The sequence below is a fragment of the Podarcis gaigeae genome, assembly GCF_964106915.1.
Source record: "Podarcis gaigeae genome assembly, chromosome: 1".
NCBI classification, from domain to species: Eukaryota; Metazoa; Chordata; class Lepidosauria; order Squamata; family Lacertidae; genus Podarcis; species Podarcis gaigeae.
In genome coordinates, this window is record NC_139678.1 from 46,064,754 (window position 1) to 46,090,567 (window position 25,814).

Below are 25,814 nucleotides of genomic sequence, written 5' to 3' on the forward strand. Positions count from 1 at the left end.
CAAAGAAGATAAAAAACAACAACCATGCATGTATTCTCACGTATCTGGTGCCCATGTCAAAACTGGGGAGATCCTTGCAAGAGTAAGAAATGACTGTCTTCCTGGACTTGCCTTCTAAACTTCTGTTTGCAGAAGAATTTAAAAAAGAACACCATACTTCTTTTGGGAAATTATATTGCAGTGGCTAGGCTCAACACATCCCTTTCCTGTTCCAAATTCAGTAGACTCTGCTTTTGAAGATAACACGAGGTTACTTCAGATTAACAAGATTGTGTAGTAGGACTGCTTGTTAGCATACAGTCTCATCAATTAGGAAAGGAAAAGCAGATTTTTATGTAGGGCATTTCCCATCCCTGTTGTGCCTCTTTCTACTGTAGCTGCTAGGGGTTATCTGCCCAATCAGCTTTTTGAGTTTGAAAGCTTTATGCCTGGTTTGAAACAGGGACAGGCGATTGAGGGGCTGTTTCTCTCCCCCCCTCCCCCTTCCATTTTTTTCTCAGGATGTTAAGTATAAGGTGTTCAGCTACAGAAACAAAACAAAAAAAGCCCACCCCACAATGCATCATTGCAGCCATGACTATTTACATTAACTGGAACAATTGCTGCTTGCCCCAAGTGGGCTGGTAAGTATCCTGGCACCCTACTTTAACATGTGCTGCATCTGCGTTCCCCGCCCCCCCCCCATGCCATTATTCTCCTCCTCTAGATCAATGCTTTTAAGCTGCCAGTTGCTGCTGCTGTTCTGACCAGGGAACCTTTGCCTCCCCAACCTTAAAAAGACAGCCACTCTCAGTTTGAGTGACCTAATTCTTCGTTGATGGATAATGTTGTAGAAGAATGTAACTCTCCGTGGTGCAAAGCTATATAAACGGCACTTTCAAAGTGAGAAGGAGATTGCCAAATGCCCCTTATTTTAAAGACAGCCGGTCTTTTCACAAGGGATGTTGTCTTTGTTCCGGAGTGATATCCTTATAGCACTTAATATGAGCCCCTTATTTCAGGTTTTAGATGCAATACAACACTGAAGAGAACTGAAACTGTGTCTCTGCAGTGACAGGTATTTCTGAACTTTTGATCTCACAACCCTGAAGAAGAGAGAAGAGGTGGAGAGAGAAGCTTTGCAATGCCTTTTTGCCCATTTCATTCCACTTCATGTGTCACTTTGAGCTAATCAAGTGGGAAAGCTCATAGTGAATGAATCAGCTGTTGGTTTCCACATCGCCTGAAACATATAAGCTTCCTCTAAAGAGTGCCTGGTGTTCCTTCAGTCACAGGTGGCACTCAGTCCTAAACAAATGTTTTCCCTAGAGCTGACTTCTCCAGCCAAGTGCCCTATGGGTGTTTTGTTGTGGCAAATGGGGTAGGACAGAGCAGTGGCAGCGCCCCACCGGATGTGTTGTAACCAGCATGTTAGCTGGGACTCATGGGAGTTGTAGCCCAAAACCTCTGGAGGGTACCAGGCTGGGGAAGGCTGCTCTCGAGCAAGTATGAGTATGAGCTTCCATTCATCTCTGGAATGAGCCACTGTTGCCACTATCAACATTTTCTTAGTATTTAATAAAACAAGTAGGTCATATGGAACAAAAGCAGGGTAAATTAACTTATATTTTAAAAGTAGCTGCCTTGACATTACTTGTGACGCTGTAGTTGTCAGACTGAATAAAGGACTGGATTCCTCTGTCTTAATTATTCTGCAGGAGGAAGGTATGTAGGGAATCTCATTTCCCCATATCTATCACAGTAGTATGAAGAGTTCCACTCTCTGAAGATGCCATTAAGGGTACAGTGGTGCCTTGGTTCCCAAACGGCTTGGCTCCCGAACAAATCGGCTCCTGAACGTCACAAACCAGTTTGCGAACTTTTTTGGGAAGCCGAACGTCCAACGTGGCTTCCGTTGGAAGCTCCTGCACCCAATTGGCGGTTTCGTTTTTGAATGGTTTCAGGAGTCAAACGGACTCCGGGAATGAATTCAGTTCAAGAACCAAGGCACCACTGTATACCTACACAAAAATATTTTTGCATAATCTATTATAGACATGCATACAGTGTTACCTTGGTTTAAGAACAGTCCTGTTTAAGAACGATTCAGTTGGTAAACTCTGCAAAACCGGAAATAGTATCCCAGTTTGAGAACTTGACCTCGGACTAAGAACGGAATCCGAATGGTGAAAGGACACCGGTGGCAGGAGGCCTCATTAAGGAAGTGCGCCTCGGTTTAAGAACGGTTTCGGTTTAAGAAGGGACTCCCGGAATAGATTAAGTTCATAAACCGAGGCACCACTGTACTGTGAAAAATTGGTGGATCTGACTTGGTGCTGTGTGCTGGATCATTTTTAAAAAAAATAATATTTATTGAACATTTTCAAATATAACAGAAAAAAGAAAAAAGAAAAATAAAACATCCATTTTATAACCTTATTTTCATTAATATCCTTTCAGGACTTCCCCGCCCCACCCCCTTTTGTATTCCAGTTCCTTCAAATAGATTCAGCAAGTTCTTACCCCAAATTTTAAACTTATTATGATTAACCCAATGTTAACAGTGTTTTTCCATCCCCTAAAATCGACCCCGCTCCCTTCCACGAGTTCCCCTCTTTAATATGCAGAACAGATTAAAAAAAATAAAAAAGGAAAGAAAAAAGAATAAAGTATAGTTTAACACCCTTTGGATTCCAAATTCCCCCCTCCCCCCTTTCCCGGTTGCGTTCCCCAGTGTCCATCAATGCCTGCTGTCATCCTGGAGATCCCACATCTAGGCCAAAATCCTTCACAAGTCCACTTTGCCATCTTTTTAAAAGTCTTTGCCGCCTTTTTGGTCATCTTTAATTTCGAACGTCCAATCTTGGAAGAACTCTATCTCAAAAAGGTCCATTTTTTCCATCCAGATCTCTATATTTAAGAGCAAAAACTCCAATCTTGTTTCTTTAGGCCTTTCAAATCTGGATGTCCCAAATGTTCCCACTTCCAGCTTTGTCCAATTCTTGTTGTTCATGTTGTTCTTGTTATTCTCTCTCCTCAGTTTCCTCTAGTTTCATTTCCTGCTCCCCTGCAAAAATGTTCTAATTCCAAAAGCTTCTAAATCCTCTACAGAGGCTTTGTTATTCAGGAACCAAACTTTACGTCAAGTCCCTTCCATTCTTCAATAGATAAATCTTTTGTCTCCTTTAGTGTAGAGACCTCTGTAGACAAAATAGTATTCCATTTCTGCAGTTTCCCAAGAGATAAAGAGTCCTATTCAAATTCCATACCAGCAATACTTGTAGTGTCCCACAGCCCCTCTAGTAACTCAGTTTCCAGATCACACCCAACAGTCAAAGTAACTTGTTATTCCTTATTTTAAACAGTTAATATCCAATTTGTAACGAATATAACCGGCAAAGTCCTCGTAACAAAGTTCTCTTTTTATTCTTCAGCTTTGACAGCTCCTTTGACAGCTGTCAAAGCCTCTTTTGCTCCTCTCCCGGCGCTCTCGCGAATTGCTCCCGGCTCCTGGGGGGGGGGGGTTGCCTTTTAGCTCACATTCTACTTTTCTCCTCCAGCCCAATCTTATAGTTTTCCATCGTGAAGTTAATAACTTTATCAAAATATGGTAGCACTTGATCTTAGTTGTCAAATCCTTTGCTTTAGATCCTCTACAACCGGGGGGAGACTGACTTCCTTTTTGCACCTCCCCCGCTCGCTCCGAATTTTTTTAAATTTTTTTTTCCTTTTTAAGTCCAGTTTCCAATTACTCACGGGTTGTTCCTTTTGGTCCAAATTTTCAATAGAAGAAGTCAGCGCTCTCCGCTGAATGGCATGCGGCTTCGCTCGGTAGGGGAAGCGGAAGACTCATAGCACCACACCCCCCCGGCACCCGCTCCGCAGCCTTTAAAAAGGCTCCTTCGCGGGTCAGGGGGCACAAATGGTGCCCGCCAAGTCACCATGCCCATGGGTTTCAGCGCCCATGGCTTTTGAGGGTCCCCGCATCGCCGGCGCGGTTGAACCCAGCCCCTGCCGAGCAGGCTCCCTCCGGAGCTCGGAGGGAGTCCGCCATTCGGCGATGGCGCCAACCCGGAAGTGGATCATGTTCCTCTTTGTCCCCGTTAGCATCTCACCTTTTCTAAATATTAAGAGGTACTGCGACCATGTTTTCAATGAGATGGTGAGCTTGTTTCTGGCCTGTACCACTTCAGGCTGCAAGTGCTGGCTTACGTGGCTGAATACTCTTCCAAACACACAAATAAAAACCACTGCCCATCGAAAACTAGATTCAAAGATGAGCCTTGGCTACATGCTAGTTTTCTAAGTTATATATAAATATATATATATTTAAAAATTGTCTGGGGAGCTCTTAGTAATGTGGTCACCTAGTTGCAGTGTAAAGCGGTGCAGGTCTTAAATTTATCAGCCCAGTGGTAAAACTTGGTGTGACATTGCATTGTAGCTGCCATTTGCCCCACTGGGGTAAATGCATAGATATCACATGTATTCTGGTAAGTGTCCGCCCCCACTCTACAAATACCCAAGAGGGAGGGTGAATTTACTTGGAAGGAAACACAGTGGGGAAGTTCTGCTGCTTGATCAGAACTTCTGGATCACTTTTGGTTGGTTCCTGAAAAAAGGCTTGAGTTTCCTCCAAAGTCTCACATGCCAGTCTGTACACTACTGCTCTCCCAGTCAAGCACAGCATCATCTAATGGTGCATCTAGGTGGCAAGTGCATTCTTCCCTTGCTCCTTCTTTGCCACAGCGGGTTGTTGTTCATCTATGAATTTATAGAAACTCCCCAGGGGAATGGTAGGGATTTCTCTCTCGCCCGCAAACACCACTGAACTCAATTTAAGAATATAGTTGTGATGAAGAAACAACATTTGTAATCCCTGCAATTAAAGTAGTCTGGAAGAGCCCTAGGACTTAATGCAGATTAAAATAGCATAGCATTCTTGAGCTCTCTTTTCATACAATTTTTAGATGATATAAAGTGGGATTCCCCCCTCCCCCCTCAACAGACTTCATGCTTATGGGCTTAAGTGAATATTCTCAAAGCTGTGATAAGGCCCTTCAGAAGTCATAGCAAAAAGGCGAGTCCTTGCATTTCCTCTGTGGGTTGACCACATATTTTCTGTAGAGTCTGAATGTCTTCTGTAACTATGTGGTAAACATACCAAGCGAACATAGTCAACTGTGGTTCTCCAGTTTTTTGTTTTTAAACCATGTCCACAAAACATTATAGAAGGGGCCCATGGTTGAATAATTATAATGTGTCGTGTTGCTGGCAAGGAGCATATGAACTGGGTCAGTTACTGACTATTGTCCCAATAATACAAGGAAATTTGTGACAAAGCACAGGTTGATAAATATGGGGCAGAACTCCTAGCAGCTTAGTTCCCACCCACCAGATGGGAGCGCAAGATGCCTCTGACTGTGGACCTGAAGACCATGTTCTGCAACCACTTCTCTTCCTAGTATTCAAGGGAAACTAGTGTAGTTCAGTTCACCGCAGCCCATTTCCTTTCTTATAGAAATGTTCTTAAATATTATTTTTTTAAGCCTGTGCAGACCAGAGAGGACATACAGTTGGTGGAGTTCCTCACCTTTGAAGAATCCCCAGATGGAGAACAAAATATTTTTTTATTCTTCTTATGATTTATTAAATGACCTCCTTACCCTAGGGTAGAAGTTTAAAACTCACTTGCAGTAGCTTGATACATTTGATTCCAGAGAGGTTGCGATTTCTGACCTGTTTGTGAATCACTCCAGAGTTTGTCAGCCTCGAGAGGAGGAAGGGTGGGCAGCCTAATTGCATGCAAAGCTCTCTTGTCAGGAAGTGTGGATGCTTCAGAATGAAAGCTACAGTTAGATTTGCAAAATTTGACACCCCTGTCTCCATTTGCTTATGGTGAACTTGAGAGAGAGAGAGAGAGAGAGAGAGAGATTTATTAAGGGTTTAAAAAATCATTACGCTCATTATCATTGTCCATATTGGAAAATACATATTTCTTTAGAAACTTGCCAATAGTTCCATTTGTTTTACTTGGTTCCCATATCTGGGTCATTCTTTCACATTGCAGCTATTTAGCATGGTCACATTAATTGTGAATCACCACCGGCAGCGTCCAACATGCTGAAATAATCTCCACAATATTTTATGTGTGTTTTTGCAACTATTTCACATATAGCAATCTTGACAGCCATGCTATCTAATATTCACAGTCTGCAGCAGCTTGATGATGGTGGGGAGATCACCACGGAGTTGTGTGCAGGTGTGTGTGGTGAACCTCTCTCAATAAATTTGATTCTTCATGGTGGCATCGTTTAGCACTAACTTCTCCTCAGGGAATGGAAAGGGATTTTTTTTTAAAGCAAAGTTGGCCGGTACAGTCAAATCTTATTCAGTAGTGGGCTGTATATGCATGTGTGGTGGCTATGCCCAGTTAGGAAATCGTTCTGAGATAATAGAATCTAATATTCCCACAGAAACTCTTGTATGAGTTTCTGTTATATAGCCTAATGTTCTAGGAAAGTACCAGGATCTTAAATGCCATAAAAAAACAATTTCTTTCTCACTAATGGCAGCAAAACTAAGAGCCTAGTCCTATGCTTTACTGAGCAGCTATGATCATCCCCCAGTGATTTCAGAGCCCAGGCAGGTTCATATGGGACAATACGGTTCTTCAGATCACCTGGACCTAAGCCATATAGGGCTTTATAGGTGATATTTATTTATTTATTTATTTATTTAATTTATATGCCATCCTTCATGGAACATGGGTGGCCTTGTGGGTTAAACCACAGAGCCTAGGACTTGCCGATCAGAAGGTCGGCGGTTCGAATCCCCGCGACGGGGTGAGCTCCCGTTGCTCACTCCCTGCTCCTGCCAACCTAGCAGTTCGAAAGCATGAAGTGCAAGTAGATAAATAGGTACCGCTCCAGCGGGAAGGTAAACAGCGTTTCTGTGCGCTGCTTTGGTTCTCCAGAAGCGGCTTAGTCATGCTGGCCACATGACCCAGAAGCTGTACGCCGGCTCCCTTGGCCAATAAAGCGAGATGAGCGCTGCAACCCCAGAGTCGACCACGACTGGACCTAATGGTCAGGGGTCCCTTTACCTTACACCACCCTTCATCTGAGGATCACAGGGTGGTTTATACAGGGTGATTTTCAGAATAAAAACAAAAAAAGTAACACAACAACAACCAAAACAGCAACCCCTCTCCTAGTTTAAGAAGCCTTAGGTTGTTTAATTAGCCAAAGGCCTGAGAGAAGAGGAATGTTTTCACCTGGTACCTAACGATGTGTAATGAAGGCGCCAGGTGAGCATCCCTGGGGAGAGCATTCCACAAATGGGAAATGAGCATTTCACTGCAGGAAAAAGGCCCTTTCTTGTGTTGCCACCTTCTGGACCTCTCATGGAGGAGGCACACGAAAAAGAGCCTCAGATGGTGATCATAGGGTCTGGGTTGGTTCATATGAGGAGAGGCGGTCCTTGAGGTATTGTGGTCCTGAGTCATTCACAGCTTTATAGGTCAAAACTAGCACTTTGAATTGGGCCTGGAAAGTAATGGGCAGCCAGTGCAGTCAGGCCAGGATTGATGTTATATGCTCAAACCATCTTGCCAAATTCTGCACCTGCTGAAGTTTCTGATCCATCTTCAGAGGCGGCCCTATGTTTAACACATTGCAGTAAACTAACCTAGAGGTTACCAGAGCATAGATAACAGAAGTTAGGCTATCCTTGTCCAGATAGGGGTGCAGCTGGGCCACCAGCCAAAGCTGATGGAAGGCAACTGCACACTACAGAGGACACCTGAGCCTCAGGTGACAGCAAAGGATCCTGATGTACCCCAAGCTGCATACCTGCTCCTTCAGAGGGAGTATAACCCCATCAACAGCAGGCAATCTCCCATCCATCCTGTTTAGGGAATCACCCACTAACAGTGCTTCAGTCTTATCTGGATCGAGCACTTTGAATTGTGCTTGGAAACAGCCAACGCTGTAGCTAGATTTATTATACAGGTTATTTCCAAGCTAAATTCAACATTCTGCTGCTGAAATATAAATTCCTATGTGGTTTTGACCTGAGATGCCATGTAGGAATGGAAGAGAAATTTGTGTGGCCTGCATTTTAAAGCAAAGCAACCTAAGTCCCAGCCTCACAGCCAGAGCTAAGTTGGGGAAAGACTCCAGAGACAACATTTTTAGAACCAGGAAAATTTGCTTGATACTACAGCATTACTATTTGCATGCCAGGAAAATAGCTTTCTAACCCCCTGCCCCCAGCCTCTTAAATATTTTAAGTTGGAAATATTTTAATGTGTTGATCCGGTAAAGTCTGCCCTGAAATCTTTATTGTGAAAGGTGCTCTCAAAACCCATAGTGGTTCATTCCACTCCTCCTTTCTGAAATGATACCCAAAGGTAGGATGCAAGCAAAGGTTGCCTTCAGGCCAAAAGAGCTGCTTCCTCTTGCTTAATTATAAATTTAGCCCTGTGTGGTTCACCCGACAGAGACAGATCTAAGAACTAACTCCTGCAAAAAGAAAGAAAGGAAAACCACAAAATCCCGCCAGTACCAGCTCTGTCCTTTCATCTACTGCTGGGACTATGACCCCCAAGACCATCAACCATATTATCAAAGCCACATTCACTAGAGCATTCTTCAGTGCCTGTCAGCGATGCTCCTGTGGCACGCCCATGAGCCAAGCAGTTCACCCTCTAAGTGAGAAAATGAATGGACATGAATAATAGGGTATTAGAAATGGAAATGTCCAAGTGGAGCACTTTTCAGGCTCCCCGGGGGGTTCTGTCTCTGACCTTAAGATTGCCATGCTTAAACAGAAAGGCTTAGAAGAGAATTAGACTGAGAAGGTGCCCAATTAGAGTTGGCTTACAATTTTGCTACTGTATCTCTTGGTCTAAATAAGGGCTATAAAAAGTAATTGTCCCCCACGTGATAGCTGCTTTTGTGCTTTGATGTTTCAGCAAACGCAGAACCCTGCTAGGTTCCATGCTTTTGGGGGGAAATCGTTAAATCTTACCTTGTTAACCTAGTTTTTGCTCCCATGCACCTCCACCCATGTGTACTTATCGGCTCTTGCAGTCTTTTTACCTATTGCAGCTCATGCTACAATTAACAGGTTCTTCTTCAATGCCCTGCAGGACTCATTTGTCTTTTGTACTGGCCAACATAAAGTCTAGACTATATTATAATACTATATTATGTCTCTTCGTTGATTTATTTTAAAAGTCATATTTTTTTTCTTGCCTCCCCAATTTTGTCAACTGTTTATCACACTGTTGCTACTATTGTTAGTATACAGCGTTCCATATCAGTACACAAGGTTAGTTTGCTAAAAGGCTACCTTTTTACATATTACCATTTTCTCTTGGTTGTTAGGAATTTCTAATACCTATTGGGCATACTTGCAGCAAACTAACCGATTTTCAATGCTCAGTCTACAAACTTGTCGGGATGATTTTTTTTGAGTTGTCATGACGTAACTCTGGATTCTGCAAAATGCAGCAACAAACTTGTTTCTCCTGCAGAGGAAAACAAAACCTAAGCCCTGTCTGCATTAAACTTCAGAAATTCACATCCGTGAGCCCATCTTGACATCATGCGCCCCAGGCAAGCCTCCTCTGGTGCCACTTAGCATGTCGCAACTGCTGCTTGCCAATGTTCTCCCAAGTAAATCTTACAGTAAGAAGACTGTCTTCTCATGCCTACTCAGAAATAAACTCTGCTAGCTTTCTTTAGCAAACTTAGACTTTGTTCACACTCCCATTCGCTGTACACTCACTGCGTTTCCAGTGCTGGGTTTTTAATCAGTGTTCACAAGGCGTTATCCAAAATGCATATGTATGCTGTACATTGTTATAAAATACTACTGTTTAATGCATTGTTTATCAAACCAACTTCACATCAGTTGCAGTCCTTAAGCTGTCCGTAATTCATCTCTAGCCAAGGTGTGAGTACCTTTGCACTGGGTAAAGACATCTCTGCCTATCAATGTTACCTGGTGTGTACACACACACAAAAAGCAAATCAAACACTAAGGAAGGTATGTTGATGTGAACAGGTGGCGGGGAGGGGGGAGCTGTGAAACACACGGGGGGGGGGGGGGAATCACTACACTCCAAGGCAGTAATGTGAACACACCCTGTGTCTACATGAGATTTGTATTCAAATGTGCATGCTGTAAATCAATCTGCTATGAGCTGTTCTGGATACATACCATTGTGCAGCTGAGTGGTGTTAGGGATGCTGTGGACCCATCACTAGCATGATTAATGTGCCACATGAATTTGGGACCACTCCTGGTGCTGGGGCATCTAGCATTACACTTGCTACATCCAGTGACATCCAGCTATGGAAAGATGCTAAGGAGTTTTGCAAGGGCGCTGTGGGTTAAACCACAGAGCCTAGGACCTGCCGATCGAAAGGTCGGCGGTTCGAATCCCCGTGGCGGGGTGAGCTCCTGTCGTTCGGTCCCAGCTCCTGCCTACCTAGCAGTTCAAAAGCACCCCTAAGTGCAAGTAGATAAATAGGGACCGCTTTCTAGCGGGAAGGTAAACAGCGTTTCCGTGTGCGGCGCTGGTGCTGGCTCACCAGATGCAGCTTTGTCACACTGGCCACATGACCCGGAAGTGTCTTCGGACAGCGCCGGCTCCCGGCCTCTTGAGCGAGATGAGCACGCAACCCTAGAGTCGGTCACGACTGGCCCTGATGGGCAGGGGTACCTTTACCTTTTTAGTTGGCTATAATTCTGAAGAGGTGCTAAAAACCCTTCAAAGACAAGATGTAATGAAGTGTAATTCCAGAGGTGAAGAAAGAGTGAGATTCTAGCAAGACTAATGATGATTTGACAGTGAAACAAAATTGTGTGTGTTTTAATTGTTGTTTTCGTTCCTTCTAACCCTCAGGATTAGCACCAGGTCAGCTCTACACGTATCCTGCTCGTTGTTGGCGCAAAAAGAGACGTTTGCATCCTCCTGAAGACTCCAGGCTGAAGTTACTGGAGATTAAACCTGGTAGGTATTCCTCTTGATGTAACTTCATGACTCTGGCAGGCACAACCTCAGTGCTTTTGAACTTTCCTTTCTGTCTTTGCCTATCTCCTGTTTGCAAGCAGAGAATTTTGCTAAAATCCATTGTGTTTTTTAAAAGGAAAAACCCATTCATTCTGAATTTAAGTGCGGCTGTAATTTATACCAGTCTTGAAAGACCAACATTGGCTCCCAGTACATTTCCGAGCACAATTCAAAGTATTGGTGCTGACCTTTAAAGCCCTAAACGGCCTCGGCCCAGTATACCTGAAGGAGCATCTCCACCCCCAGCGTACAGCCCAGACACTGAGGTCCAGTGCCGAGGGCCTTCTGGTGGTTCCCTCACTGCGAGAAGTGAGGTTACAGGGAACCAGGCTGAGGGCCTTCTCGGTAGTGGCGCCTGCCCTGTGGAACGCCCTCCCATCAGATGTCAAAGAAATAAACAACTAGAAGACATCTGAAGGCAACCCTGTTTAGGGAAGTTTTTAATGACTGATGTTTTAATGTATCTTTAATATTTTGTTGGAAGCTGCCCAGAGTGGTTGGGGAAACCCAGCCAGATGGGTGGGGTAGAAACATTCTTATTATTGTTGTTATCATCATCAACATCATCATTATTATTATTATTATTATTACTATTACTATTACTATTACTATTATTATCATATTGTGGGAAACTGCAGTATTTATGTTGGGGCCAAGTGTTTTTCTCAATTTTAACACTTGACGTTTGGGAGGGAAATGTATCTCATGAGTGTTATGCCTCATGATGGCATATCCTAATAAATGTTTGCTAAGGCTCCATTCATCCATTACAGCCATAGCATGGTTGTCTGTGAAACAACTGTGGGTGCAATTCCATATGGGAAAATATTTTTGTGTGTTGTAGTTTCCTACATAGTTCAGCAGATAATCACAACCACCTGAAAAAAGTAGTCATGCAGCTCTTGCAATGCAATTTGTAGGAAACCCTTCAATAATGCTTCAAACCCTTCTAGTGCTTAAATATTCATCAGAAGGAGGGTGTTCTCATACTGTTCAGTTTTGGAGAGGAGGAGCACCTGGATGCCTAATTGTATCTTTACTTGCAGGATTTACTCTTGATAAAATCCCACAAAAGTGGCAGCCTCTTCTGGGCAAACAGGAAGACTCCAATCCCTATTGCAAGCCACATAGAACTAAACTGGTGTGTGTGTTGGTGTGTGTTTTGTGTGTGTTTTCTCATTTGTTCAGATTCCATTTTTTTCACCAGAGAGAGAAGACCCAGTGGTAAAGAACAGGTCTTCTATGTTTGAACCATTGCAAAATTGGGCATATTTGGATCTTAATTTGGCTTAATCACATTTGGCTTCATCACAGAAAGTAGCCAGATGGTCAATAATGGAAACCAAACTAAAGTCTGTTTAGGATACTAACTGAGATGTGCAATAAATCTAACCGCAGCAATCCTAATATCTAATCTATCTATAGCATGCTCAACACTTAGTCATATCTCAGCCACAAAAAAATAAAGTATTTGATGAATAAACCCAAAAGTCTTTTTTCACATTAGCATATTTCTACAACTCCTCCCTCCAGCCATACAGTAGAAAATGGGAAATCTCTCTGAAACCAAATGTCATTGTCCAGCACCGCACAATTTAATTTATGTGTCTGTCTGTACGTACTCATTTAACAGTAATTATGGACTCTTTTATCTACTGTGATCAAATGCTAAGTAGCTGTTTTCGAGTGCCCTTTGACTATGGTATCCTGGGAGGGTTGTTCACTCTGATGCTGTAAGATAACATGATCAAGAGTCTGGTGATGTTAATTCTTGTCTGAAAAGAAAACCCAACAGAGTCATATTAAACATTTATTTATTATGGCAGAAACAATGTCTAAGTTCATCTGCAGTATCAACTTGAAATTGTGATTTAGTCACATTGTGTTCTATAAAGTATTTAGGAATTACAAATAGTTATCTGTGAAAAATCAAGGAAAGGTTTTTGGAGGAGAGAATGTTTCAGAAGAACATTGTGGCAGCATACCACAACAACCCACAGTAAATTTTCTGCAGCATGCTCTGTTTTTTTGATAACCTTGTGGGAAAGCTGGGGGGGGGGAGCAGAGGGGAGGAATTGTCCCAAGGGAGTTTCCCTATTGCCCTCCTCACTCTCCAAGAGGAGGTTGCAAGCTTTTGCAAGATTAAAGGTGTTAGCTGCAGGTCCGAAAAGTCAGCTAATCTGCAATTCATAGCCCTTTTTAGATGCAAGGAGAGCATTTCTTAGACTTTTAGTAATAGAAGCATATGTTCTTCTGAATTTTAATTCAATTTTTCCATTTGAAGAAGTTTATGTGGAGAGTATGTAAAAGCAAGAATTATTTCTCCTCAGAAGACTCCATAAAGATTTGTTTCTGCATGAGTCACTAATCTGGGCTTGCCTCTTGATTGAAAACAGGCAAGTCCAGAGCAGTAAATCTTGCAAAGATACGACAGGCAGCCTCTTCTGTGGGTGGATGACTTGGCCAAGGACACAATCTGAGTATATATGCCAGAGCTCTGAACACCAAACCAAGCCTCCTTTTCTTTGACCAGACAGATGGCTTGCTGAACATTGCTACTATCCCTCAACCCCGTATTGGCAGACACAAAAGGAAAAACTAATCCAGGCAACCTCACATAGCGTTACCACTCCACATAATGCATCTTCCACTTATTGGATTTGGCGCTGAACGTGTGATGATAGCCACTACGAATTCAATCCTATACACATCTACTCAGAAGGAAGTTCCTCTGAGTTATTCCCAGATAGGTGTGTGTGGATATCCACCTTAGTTAGATGGCTAAAAAACAACAACAAACCAGGTATTTGGAAAAGAAGTCTATCAGCTAGCTACTGGGCCTGGGTGAAGTGGGGATGTTTTAGGAATTCATTGGGTTTTTGTACTCCAGTATGAACCACAGTTTCTGGAGTAATGTGCAGATTGGAACATAGCTATCCCTCAGATTTTACAGTATGCTTCTTTGAATGTTGCAACATGTATTTTGACATGGAATACTTTCAAAATATTTTATTTCAGTCTGTATTTAAATATGAATTTTTAAAATAAAACCACAGATGAATGTGGGAATGAGGCAGAATGGATTTATGAGGGATCATATGTGAAAGCAACTTGGTCTGCTTTTAACCATTAAATGCTCCTTAGAGCTTAGGACCAGGATATATGACAGACGACCTACCTCCATATGTACCTACCCATACTTGAAGACCTTAGGTGGGGAGCCTCCTTTGGGTGCACTCATCAAAAATTGTGAGGCAAATGCCTACTACAGAGAGGGCCTTCTCAGTGGTGGCCCCCCCAATTCTGGAGTGCTTTCCTCAAAGAGGTTTACAGATATGTGTTTACTTGGAATGCCCCAGCTCTCCCACCTCCAATTTAGAGAGGTGGGAAAGCACAAAAACACAACACGATGGGCATGATGAGCCAGCCCTCTGCCTCTGTGGTGGAACGCAGACTGTGTCCTGAGGGGCATGGACTGAATGTGATTCCTCTGCACAGCCCATTGCACAACATTCCAGCATGCCTGTGCTATATTAAAGTCTCAAGTGCACATGCACCCATTGAATATCTATTGATTTACAGTGCCTGGTAATATGAACGTGTGATTCATTTAGGACCCACAAAGGAATATTGATTTTTTTCTCGAACCTTTTTGACCTTATAAAAAAAAAAGGCAATGCGGCCTGTGTGGTCTTTATGTAAAGTGACCAGTGGCACAAGGTACGACCGTTAAATTTGGGCTTGTCTTCCTCCTTTTAAGATATTTCTCTCAGTCCCTCCCCGCCCCCCCCCCCGGCCACCTCACTGTATCCTAAGCTGTGAGCTAACCTCACTCCTCCCGGCTATCCACTTTTTCTTGGGTGTGCTTGGAGAAGTGGGTTTGTGAGCTCTGTTTTCCCTGCTTTTTGCTGCTCAAACAAAACATACATAAATTCTGGTTTGAAGGCAGTTGCCTTTCTTCTCTTCAGCTCCCTCCCCCCCCCCCCCAATCTTTCAGGCAGGCTATTTCCTCCTCTTCCCTTCTAGTTCCCCCTGTGTTTGTTCAAACGTTTTGAAGAGGGGTTTTTGATTTTAGAAATTAGAATAGAATGTATCGTTGCACTTTTCGCCGCAATTCTATTCTAATAGGGCGGAGGAGGAAGAAAGAGGATAACATTCACTAACAGAATAATGCTAGACAAGAACCAGCACCTGTTTCTTATTAAGAAGCAGTGCTGAACATGGATGCTGGAACCAGGGAGAGCCAAAGACCAGGCGTTTCTCTTGGGAGTTGCTTGACTGTCCATCTCCCCTTTCTGAGGCCTTCATGCGTCACTGTGGAGTTTGAACTGCCCATGGCTTAGTTCATTCCTGAGAGATAGCAGGTGGCCTTCAGCAGAGAGGGATTCTAATCTGAGGAAGCAAAATACTTTGTACAGTACATGGTTTCAACTGCCTAACTGATGTCCTTCATTCCGTGTTAGTGTCCTTAACTGTTTACAGGATTAGCATTTTCACCAACACACTATTTTGGGGTGTGGGGGTGGGGAAGGAGAGGGCGATCTCAATTTTTCTTTCTTTCTTGTCAGAGAGTGTAATACGGCATCTGGGTTTATGTGTGTGTAAGGTTAGCCCTGCTTACATGCAGATCTCTTTTTGCATTCCTGTGTTCAGCTCGGCTTCTGTAATCACATTTGTTTTACTGGGCAAAAGGTCCTTTCAATGGTTTGTTGACTCAGGAGGAGACTTGGGAAGCAAAGAAGGGCTGCCAAGGTTTTTGTTATCGCTTGAAAAAACACAACTCTCCCCAACTAATAACCTTCCCTCTTTTTATCAGGTGTTAGAAGGTGTGTTCTATTGTATGTATGAGTGTGTATAAGATCCTAGACAACTTCAAATAGCCTTGAAAAGTTGAGGGTTAATCCTAACAAGCGCTGGGCATACCTCTTTCTTTCATTTCCACCAAGCATCACTAGTGATACTTTGGCTTGTGCGCATGCCTAGATCTAGCCTTCAGAGGCTCTTCCCCCTTCTGAATCCCAGCTGAGAGGCTCCCTTGGCATCCATGCTCTCAAACTAGGCTGGCCAGATGCAAAAGAGTTCTCTCTCCCTTTCATAGTTCTGTAGAAGAGGGAATATTTCAGCAGTTGTAACTTATCAATCAAGCACTAGAGCAAGAATGGAAAGATTGAGTGGGGAGGGGGGTCTTAAAAAATAAGACAGCTCAGATGAATTGCTATCTCCATCACTGCTGTTCTGTCATGCTCACTATTGTGGAAAACATTTATTTATTTAACATGATCCACATATCATTTTATTGGGGGGGGGCGGATTAGAGTGGGATGCGCGCGTAGAAAAAGTGCAGTACCTTCAATGGATGGAATAGTTGGTTGCAATTCCAGTAATAACTTTCAGTGGAAGAGCAATGATTGGGTAGTGCAAGGTATCACCCATCTGGAGGTACCCTTTGACAGATAGCATGGTGGCATACAAACAAATAGGGCTATGTGGAAGTAGAACAGACGTGGTCAATGCCTGCTCCGTTAGGAGAGAGAAGGGACGTGGGTGGCGCTGTGGGTTAAACCACAGAGTCTAGGACTTGCCGATCAGAAGGTCAGCGGTTTGAATCCCCGCGATGGGGTGAGCTCCTGTTGCTCGGTCCCTGCTCCTGCCAACCTAGCAGTTCAAAAGCATGTCAAAGTGCAAGTAGATAAATAGGTACCGCTCCGGCGGGAAGGTAAACGGTGTTTCTGTGTGCTGCTCTGGTTTGCCAGAAGCAGCTTAGTCATGCTGACCACATGACCCGGAAGCTGTACGGTGGCTCCCTCAGCCAATAAAGCGAGATGAGCGCCACAACCCCAGAGTCGGTCACGATTGGACCTAATGGTCAGGGGTCCCTTTACTTTTAGGAGAGAGAGGGTGCAAACAGCTTAACGGGAGACAGATCCAGTGTGGTATGGCAGTTAGATTGGGAAGGCACAAGTTCAAAGTTCACAGGCTGTTCTTGGGCCAGTTACTAGCCTTCAGCCTAAGCTACATCACAGTGTTGTGGGGATAAAATGGGAGATGGCCAGGATAAAAGTCTAATTGATAGGTTGACTGATATTGTCCATTTAGATAAAGCATCGCCCCCCCCCCATGGTAATTGCAGATTACACACCTTCCCCGTACCACACAGTTTGCCTTTTTGATATATGAAAATCCCCATTTACACAGCACCGGCAATACTCTTTTTTTTTTTAGCTCTGGAAATGTTTGCTGCCTTCTTCTGCGCTTCTTGTAACATGTGACAACTTACTATTTTACCAGTGGCATTCAGCTGACTTTGCTTCCTGTGATTTAATAGCAAAATTGCTAGTCCTTCAGAATGACTGCCCCAGATATACTCTTTAATGAATCTAATACGTTATATAGAAACGTAACATGGCTACTTCCATCTGTGAATAAATATTTGACGTGTAATCTGCTTTTTGAGATAACACGTTGTCAGAGCCGCCCCTATGTCCCAGCTCACAGAGGACCAACGCCCGGCTGTAGTTATATACAAAAGTCTTTATTGACGTTCAGTTTCCATTTCAAAGCTGCAGCGTGCAGCTCTACGTCTTAAACCCTAGACCGGCGAAGCTCCGTCTGAATCTCCTCCCCTTCCACACCAGTTTAAGACTCTAGCCTTGCTCCACCTCTTCCTTAGCTCCTTCCTCCTCTGGGCCCTCCTGCCCGCTGGGGTTTCATCCTTTCTGGACTCTTCTGACGCTGACCCCCCTGATTCTTGCCCCTCCTTCCGGCGGGCTTTAGGACCTGGCTCCCTATCCGGGCTACCTGCTGTGCCGCTCGCCTGTACGTTTGAACTTGGCGCACGCGCCCAACCGGCAACCTTCCTCTTGACCATTCCCCCGCTCTCCAATGGAAGCGTGGTCAATCCTGACTCATCTTCTCTCGCTGGTGGTGAATCCGCTGGCCCCGATACCTGGGACTCCTCCCCCCCCACTACGCTCTGGTGGGGAAGCTGGTCCTGATTTCCAACTGCTGCTCTGGGAGTCCCCGCTGGCCCCTTGCTTCTGGGGTGTCCCCCTTGGGGCCCCCCTTGCCCTGGCCACCGGTGCCCCCTTCTGTGAATCTTCCGATTCGCTGGAGAGGCTCATGGAATCTCTCGGGCTACTGTCATCTCCTGCGCTGCCCTCGGATTGCTCCCCCTCGCTCTCCATCACCTCCCCTCCCTGCGCTCCCGCTGCGCCCCTGACACACGTTGTGTAAGATTTACTGCATCTTTTTTTTACTATGAAATAAGCCACATTCTCTGAAAAAATAAATGTCGCTCTACTTATCATTACCAAAGTCCTCCCTGCCTCCAGCAGTGTTGGGGGTCCTGTTGCACTTTTTACTAGATGGACAGGCAGAAGATGCAGATGGAGACAGCCTATAGATCAGATCTTTCCCCCAATGTGTAGACAGGGCAGAGTCAACAGGAGGCGCAATGGCTGGACTAGGGAGTGTAACACCCTTCTTTCTCCAGAGTGTCTGGGGAAACCAAGCCCAATTGATGGGGTATTAATAATAATACAGTAATAATAATAATAATAATAATTCCATGTGATGTTATTTGCATGGTGGGGAAAACATCTGGACAAAATTACAGGGAAAAAACAAACTGTTGCTTCAGAGTCAAACTTCAGTGCTTCTCCAGTATTTTCAGAAGAAAAAAATTATTTATAGTGCTTGTTTGCATTTACACCATAAGTAGTTCCCATGTCTTCAATTTGTAGAATTCATTTTTTTTTAAAAAAAATATGTATTTCCATGCCTTGAATCAGTACAGAAAACTACTGTTTTAGGGCCAGCAGAGGGAGTAATATTACAGGATTTATTTTGTGTGTATGGGGTTTGATTCTGCTTTCATTTAAGCTGATGTATGTCAGAAGTGAGCTTGTTCATGGGATTAACATAAAACTGTGCACTTAAATTCCTGACTGCTACACCAAAAGCACAGGTGCAAAATAGAAACGTATAGCCATAAAAGATCTGTCACTGTAACTTTTTGTAACTCCAGCCAGTACAGGTGCTCAGATTTGTGACTGCAATGCTAGCCAGTCATTTATGCAGGTGATGGGAGAAATGTGCACACTGCTGGAAATTTTAAAAAGTTTTTAATTGCAGCCAACTTCCTGGCTGAATAAGCATGCTGCTTTTATATGGCAAAGTGTTTTACCTATTCTGTCACCTGAGTGGCAGCAGTAAAAACGTACAAAACTTTTCTGGTTGTGTGAGCTTATCTCCCTAGTGTGCAGGGATATGGCTGTCTAGGATCCTGGCCCTGGGTTTTCATGTGCTGCTGTGTTCATGCACTTCAAATGTGTAACTTTTTACTCTCTTTTGGGAAGGAAGGGAATACAGACATACTGCTAGTTCAATATACACTTTTTCTAAGCAGTTTAGAGAATGATGGGATAGGCTCTCATTCCCAGATCTTCTGCCAATCCTTAGAAAAACTACAGCCTGGTTCCTGCCTCCATGTTTTACATTGGCATAGCTATCCATGTAATTGTTCTAGGCATGGAGTACAGTGGTACCTCAGGTTAAGAACTTAATTCATTCTGGAGGTTCGTTCTTAACCTGAAACTGTTCTTAACCTGAGATACCACTTTACTTAATGGGGCCATCCACTGTTGCCACACGATTTCTATTCTCAACCTGAAGCAAAGTTCTTAACCCGAGGTAATTTTTCTGGGTTAGAGTAGAGTCTGTAACCTGAAGTGTCTGTAACCTGAAGTGTATGTAACCCGAGGTACCACTGTACTATAGCTAAAGGATGTCACACATCAAGATTGGGTATGAAGTATGAACATTGTTTCACCTATTACTCTGTGGCTCTGTGACTGCAAGTACAGTGGTACCTTGGAAGTTGAATGGAATCCATTCCATAAGTCCGTTTGACTTCCAAAACGTTCAGAAACCAAGGCACGGCTTCCGATTGGCTGCAGGAAGCTCCATCAGCCAATTGGAAGCCGCGTTGGATGTTCGGGTTCCAAAGAACGCTTGCAAACCAGAACACACGCTTCTGGGTTTGCGGCGTTTGGGATTCAAAACGTTCAGCTCGCAAAGCGTTTGGGATTTAAGGTACAACTGTACTAGCAAGCTCTTTTATGCCTTTGCTAAAAGTGGATGTACCGACAGTGTAATAAGCCCATGAATGTCATTGGCCTGCAAAAAATGTTTGTAGTCTGTTGGGAGTTGAAAGAGGAGAACCAGGGTACTCCCATCATTCCTGCAGCAGCCCACTGCATTTCTATACTGGGTCTAGAGGAGGGATCCTGGATGGCTTCTGTAAATCTGAAACTGTCACTGGAAAATAGGGACACTGGGGCGGGGGGCAGGTGTCTGATCTTCCTCAGCCCAGAATACAGGAAAGAGCATCTCCACCCCCATCATTCTGCCTGGATGCTGAGGTCCAGCTCTGAGGGCCTTCTGGCGGTTCCCTCACTGCAAGAAGTGAGGTTACAGGGAACCAGGTAGAGGGCCTTCTCAGTAGTGGCGCCCACCCTGTGGAACACCGTCCCATCAGATGTCAAAGAGATAAACAACTACTTGACATTTAGAATACATCTGAAGGCAGCCCTGTTGAAGTTTTTAATGTGTGACATTTTGATGTATTTTTAATCTATGTTGGAAGCCATCCAGAGTGGCTGGGGAAACCCAGCCAGATGGGCAGGGTAGAAATAAATTATTATTATTATTATTATTATTATTATTATTATTATTATTATTCATTCCTCTGGTAACCTGCTTGGCTTGGCTTCTATGCAGGGCACAGGAGAAGGCTAGAGCACACACCCCCTCCTTGTCCACCTTTTGAACAAGACTCAGTGGCAGTTATTTTTTAAAAAGAATATTTACAATGACCTAGCGGCTTAATTTAAAAACTGCAACACAAAAACAATAACTATCAATCAATTAAAGGGATTGTGTGCTACACCCACCTGCTAGAACAGGAGCTGAAACTAGTTTTTGTGATTTGACTGTGTCATTTTTAAAATTTAGAGCTGTTTTATCTTTCTTTCAATTTATATGCCATTTAACTGCAGTCATCTCTATGTGGTCTACAAGTAACAAGTACCAGAAGTTCCCTCCAAACTGTTGGTTTTTCCCCACGTGCAAAATCATCATATAGGTATGATTCCAGTATGCCATACATTTGCCCTGAGTGTCAAATAGAAGGTTCTCTGTGTGGTTTTTTAACTGGGAAAACTGCATGGGGGAAAAGGAAAAACCTCTTCCCCCAGCATGGTCCAAAACTGAATTGACCCCACCCCACCCCTGCTGGTTTCTAAGACTTTTAGAAACCATGGGGGGAGCCTGTAGTCTGTCCCTAAAGATGGAGATGTAATAATATTTTTGATTATTTTTACCAAGCATTACTGGGGAGACACTATTGGCCATATCTCTCATGTGGTGTCTAGTTAAGCCAGAACTCTATAAAGTTGATGCAGTAATAAGTGTGTAAGGAATCAATACAAATTTTCATATGTGCTATGTGTTAAAAGAAATGTGGAATTGTATTTCATTAAAATGTGATCTTTTAATTTTATTCTGTTTTATAGGTCTCTTTGGCAGATTAAACTGTTTAGGAGGTTGAAATACGATAATATTTAAACAGTGATTCCCCCCCCCCCTCCTCTCCAGTGTATACTTTCAATGAATAAGCAATAAATGATATTAAATTCCATTTTGAAATGTTACAAGCCAGGTTTTATGGATACACAGAGAGCAGTAAGAGCTAAAAGATAATTTTCCTTTGTCCCCATCTATTATTCTCCCCTTTTCTTCAGCGAATGTTTTCAATCTGTCATCTTTATTCTTCTCCCGGGTAAACATTTTACAGCCTCATAATCATTTTACACTTGATGGATATTAAATATGTTTTTTACTGGTTTGCAATTCATTTCAATATTTCCCTACATTTTGTACTTCATGTCCTAATAAAATGCAGGTATTTTATGCTAAAACATTCAGACAAACACCTGCACTTTCCAAGTAATAAATGCATTTGTATGGGGTATATGGAAGTGGGTATGCATGGGAAGGAGAGCTGATGTAATTCACTCTGAAGCAAGATATATGTTATATGTATATGCTATGGTTTGTTAAGGCCCCACTCAGAGATCATATCTCTAATGCACTATTTTTTGAGTTCATAAAGTGACTTTGGTATTGCATCAACATCTGGCAGGGGAAAAATAACTAAAGTTGCACCTGTGTATATATGTGAAGGAATGATAAGGGATGCGGGTGGCGCTGTGGTCTAAACCACTGAGCCTCTTGGGCTTGCCAGTCAGAAGGTCAGCGGTTCAAATTCCCACAACGGGGTGAGCTCCCGTTGCTCTATCCCAGCTCCTGCCAACCTAACAGTTCAAAAGCACACCAGTGCAAGTAGATATATAGGTCTGTGGCGGAAAGGTAAACAGCATTTCCGTGTGCTCTGGCTTCCGTCATGGTGTTCCGTTGTGCCAGAAGCGGTTTAGTCAAGCTGGCCACATGACCTGGAAAGCTGTCTATGGACAAACGCCAGCTCCCTTGGCCTGAAAGCAAGATGAGCGCCGCAACCCCATAGTCGCCTTTGACTGGACCTAACCATCCAGGAGTCCTTTATCTTTACCTTTACCTGACTGCCAGTGTGCATGAAAAAAAGGGGGGGCAGTAATATGCTCTTAAATGGGCCCAATATTGGGAGAAAGGAAGATGGTTAGGCCAGCCTCAATTATGCCTCTTAAGAAGATGGTTATAGGTGTGCCTGAAAAGTGGCTTATCTTTATTTTATTTTTTTAAAAGATATTTATTGAAGTTTTAAAGGTTATACAGAAAAAGAAAAAAAGCAATAACAAAAACAAAACACAAACACAGAAAATAACAGATATAAAAAAGACAAAATACAAAACTAAAAACTATTTAAAAACAAATAAAGTTTCGTTCCCTTATTTTCTTATAACTTACTTCCCCGACCTCCTCATACCTCCCCTTTCTGTATTCCAATTTCTAATTATTAATTCAGCAAATCCTCTCCCTTAATTTTCATTTAATTTTTAACCTTTCTTTTCTTTTTACTTAATCATTACAGCTGAAAACCACTTAATTTCTAAACCAACATCATTCTAACATTCATTAATTTTGCAATATTTCCTAAGATAGTCCTTAAATATCTTCCAATCTTCTTCCGCCGTCTCTCTTCCCTGGTCTCGGATTCTGCCAGTCATTTCTGCCAGTCCCATGTAATCTATCACCTTCATCTGCCATTCTTCCAAGGTGGGTAGATCTTGTGTCTTCCAATACTTTGCGATGAGTATTCTTGCTGCTGTTGTAGCAATACATAAAGAATGTTCTATCCTTCTTTGGCACCAATTGGCCGACCATGCCCAGGAGAAAGGCCTCTGGTTTCTTCAGAAAGGTATATTTAAGTACCTTTTTCATTTCATTATATATCATTTCCCAAAAAGCCTTAATCCTTGGGCACGTCCACCAAAGGTGAAAGAATGTACCTTCATTTTCTTTGCATTTCCAACATTTATTATCAGACAAGTGGTAAATTTTTGCAAGCTTGACTAGGGTCATGTACCACCTATAAATCATTTTCATAATATTTTCTCTTAGGGCATTACATGCCGTAAATTTCATACCGGTGGTCCACAACTGTTCCCAGTCAGCAAACATAATGTTATGACCAATATCTTGTGCCCACTTGATCATGGCTGATTTAACCGTTTCATCCTGCGTATTCCATTTCAACAGCAAGTTATACATTTTTGACAAATTCTTAATTTTGGGTTCTAACAATTCTGTTTCCAATTTTGATTTTTCCACCAGGTGGAAAAGTGGCTTGTCTTTATATCCTATCCATAGCTGTCAACTTTTCCTGTTTCTTGCGAGGAATCCTGTTCGGAATAAGGGAATTTCCCTTTAAAAAAAGAGAAACGTTGACAGCTATGATCCTATCCCCATTCCACTTTGAGTACACTGGCTTAAACTTATACTTCAGACTCCTATGACTTTAGAAATACTACCACAAGAAAAAAGGTAATAAAACAGCACCCTGTGTAGAGCCAATCGATTTATGATCATTTAACAAACAGCATATGCTATAAGAAAGAAAAATAGGCGAAGTTTGGATTGTGAGTATCATAAGCAGAAGACAAAGTGTCACTCTCTGTAAGATCCCTTTCGCTAGAATGAAGTTCGCCCTAGCAGGGAATTTAAAGTAATGCTGTACCCACAGATGATCCTTCACATACACCTGTCATTGTAATCTAATGCTCATTGCTCTGCAAGGTGCAAGCACAGCAGGAGAACTGAAAGCAGTGATGTTAGATCTGTATGTGGTGCTATGGATTACAAGCCTGTCAGCAAACAATGATAATGTTAACTTGAGGGTATATGCCTGCAGCTGCTGTATCTGCCAATAATATGGTAAAATACACATAGTTTATGGGGCTTCCCCCCTCAGAAGACTTTCGTGCCATCTTGCAGGGCAAAATCATACTGAGGTGGCTTCTGTTAAAGCCATAAAATACAATAGATAAATTAAAACCACAATGTAAAACACTATGACATTAAAACCTAGTTCTCCCTGAATTTCTCTGAAAACAACATTTTGGAGCAGATGTTTCTGCTCAAGCAAAAAAAGAATTTTTTTGAGGGGAGATTAAAGTTTTGATCAGGCAAATTCCTCACCAGAGGCGAGGGGGTTTCCCTATCTATCTAATTCTATAGTTTTGTGATTCTAGCTTTTCATATCTGAATGGACAAATCAATCAACTTCCTCTTAGAAATGATGCCTGAAAGGAATCTAAACTGTCAGCATGATGGCTTGAACCAAAGCATACCTAACTTCTCTTTGCAGTCCTTCAATCCTGAATCTTAATAGGTCTCCTACTGCTTTGATGCATGCAGAACACGTTAATGGAGATAAGACGTCTCCCAGCCCACTGTGCCGTTTGGGCTGTTCTGTCTTCCACACTAGCTGTAGAAGAGCAGCTCACCAGCCAAAGATATCCATAGATTGATGAGCTTATTACATCGTTCTCTTCAGCTCCTAAAGTCCTTTCCTCCCTCGCCGGCAAGGCACCTAGGCTAGGCCTTGCTCATGTTCTGCAGACAGATGACTGCTGTGGGGGAGCGGGGTGGGTGGGAAGGAGAAGGAACGTAGTTTAATGAATCTCATGGCCAGATGTTAACGAACGAACACACTGACCTTGCCAGAGTACCCAAAGGAGCCTGCGCTCCCCTTCCTTCTGAGGGGCAAGGCACCCCAGGTGGCTCCATCTGCCTGGTGTTTATCTGTCTTTCTAAAAGGAACATGACATGCCTGCATTTGGCACGGCTGTTTAGAAAAGACATTTCATTGCACATCAAGGGCAGATGACCAGTCATTCATCTCCGCAATGTGGAGCCTCTCTGCAGCCATCAATCTTTTCTCCCAAACCCGCAGCTTCTTGGCTCCTCATTAATCAAATGAAGAGAAATACAGAGGCACCACTACTCACCCCCTTCATTATCATTTGCTTTTCTCCTCAGATGCAGTTCTCCTCCCCTCACAGTCTTTACTATTTTTGGTCAGGGAAGGCGGAGGCACTGAGAATAATTTATTGAGTGTGGGGATTTGTCTCCACTTCCCACAGTTTATGCTGTCATTTGGATAGATGGCAGAGGCTGATAACTCCCATGTTTCACTTTCAGATACGCACGGTCATATTCTGGGTGTATTCTCCAAAAGAACTGCCTTGCT

At 43.1% G+C, this 25,814-nt stretch overlaps 1 protein-coding gene across 2 annotated transcripts in view; it reads left to right on the forward strand.

The window, feature by feature from the left end:
* DPF3 (double PHD fingers 3) overlaps positions 1-25,814 on the forward strand; it is a 195,251-nt gene that overhangs the window by 93,048 nt on the left and 76,389 nt on the right. For both annotated transcript variants that reach the window (XR_014566363.1, XM_083747471.1), the window contains exon 3: positions 10,898-11,005. Coding sequence is in view for 1 of the 2 variants with exons in the window: in XM_083747471.1 (XP_083603597.1) it covers positions 10,898-11,005 (108 nt within the window). In the remaining variant the exon portion in view is untranslated. The remainder of the gene's footprint in view (positions 1-10,897; positions 11,006-25,814) is intronic.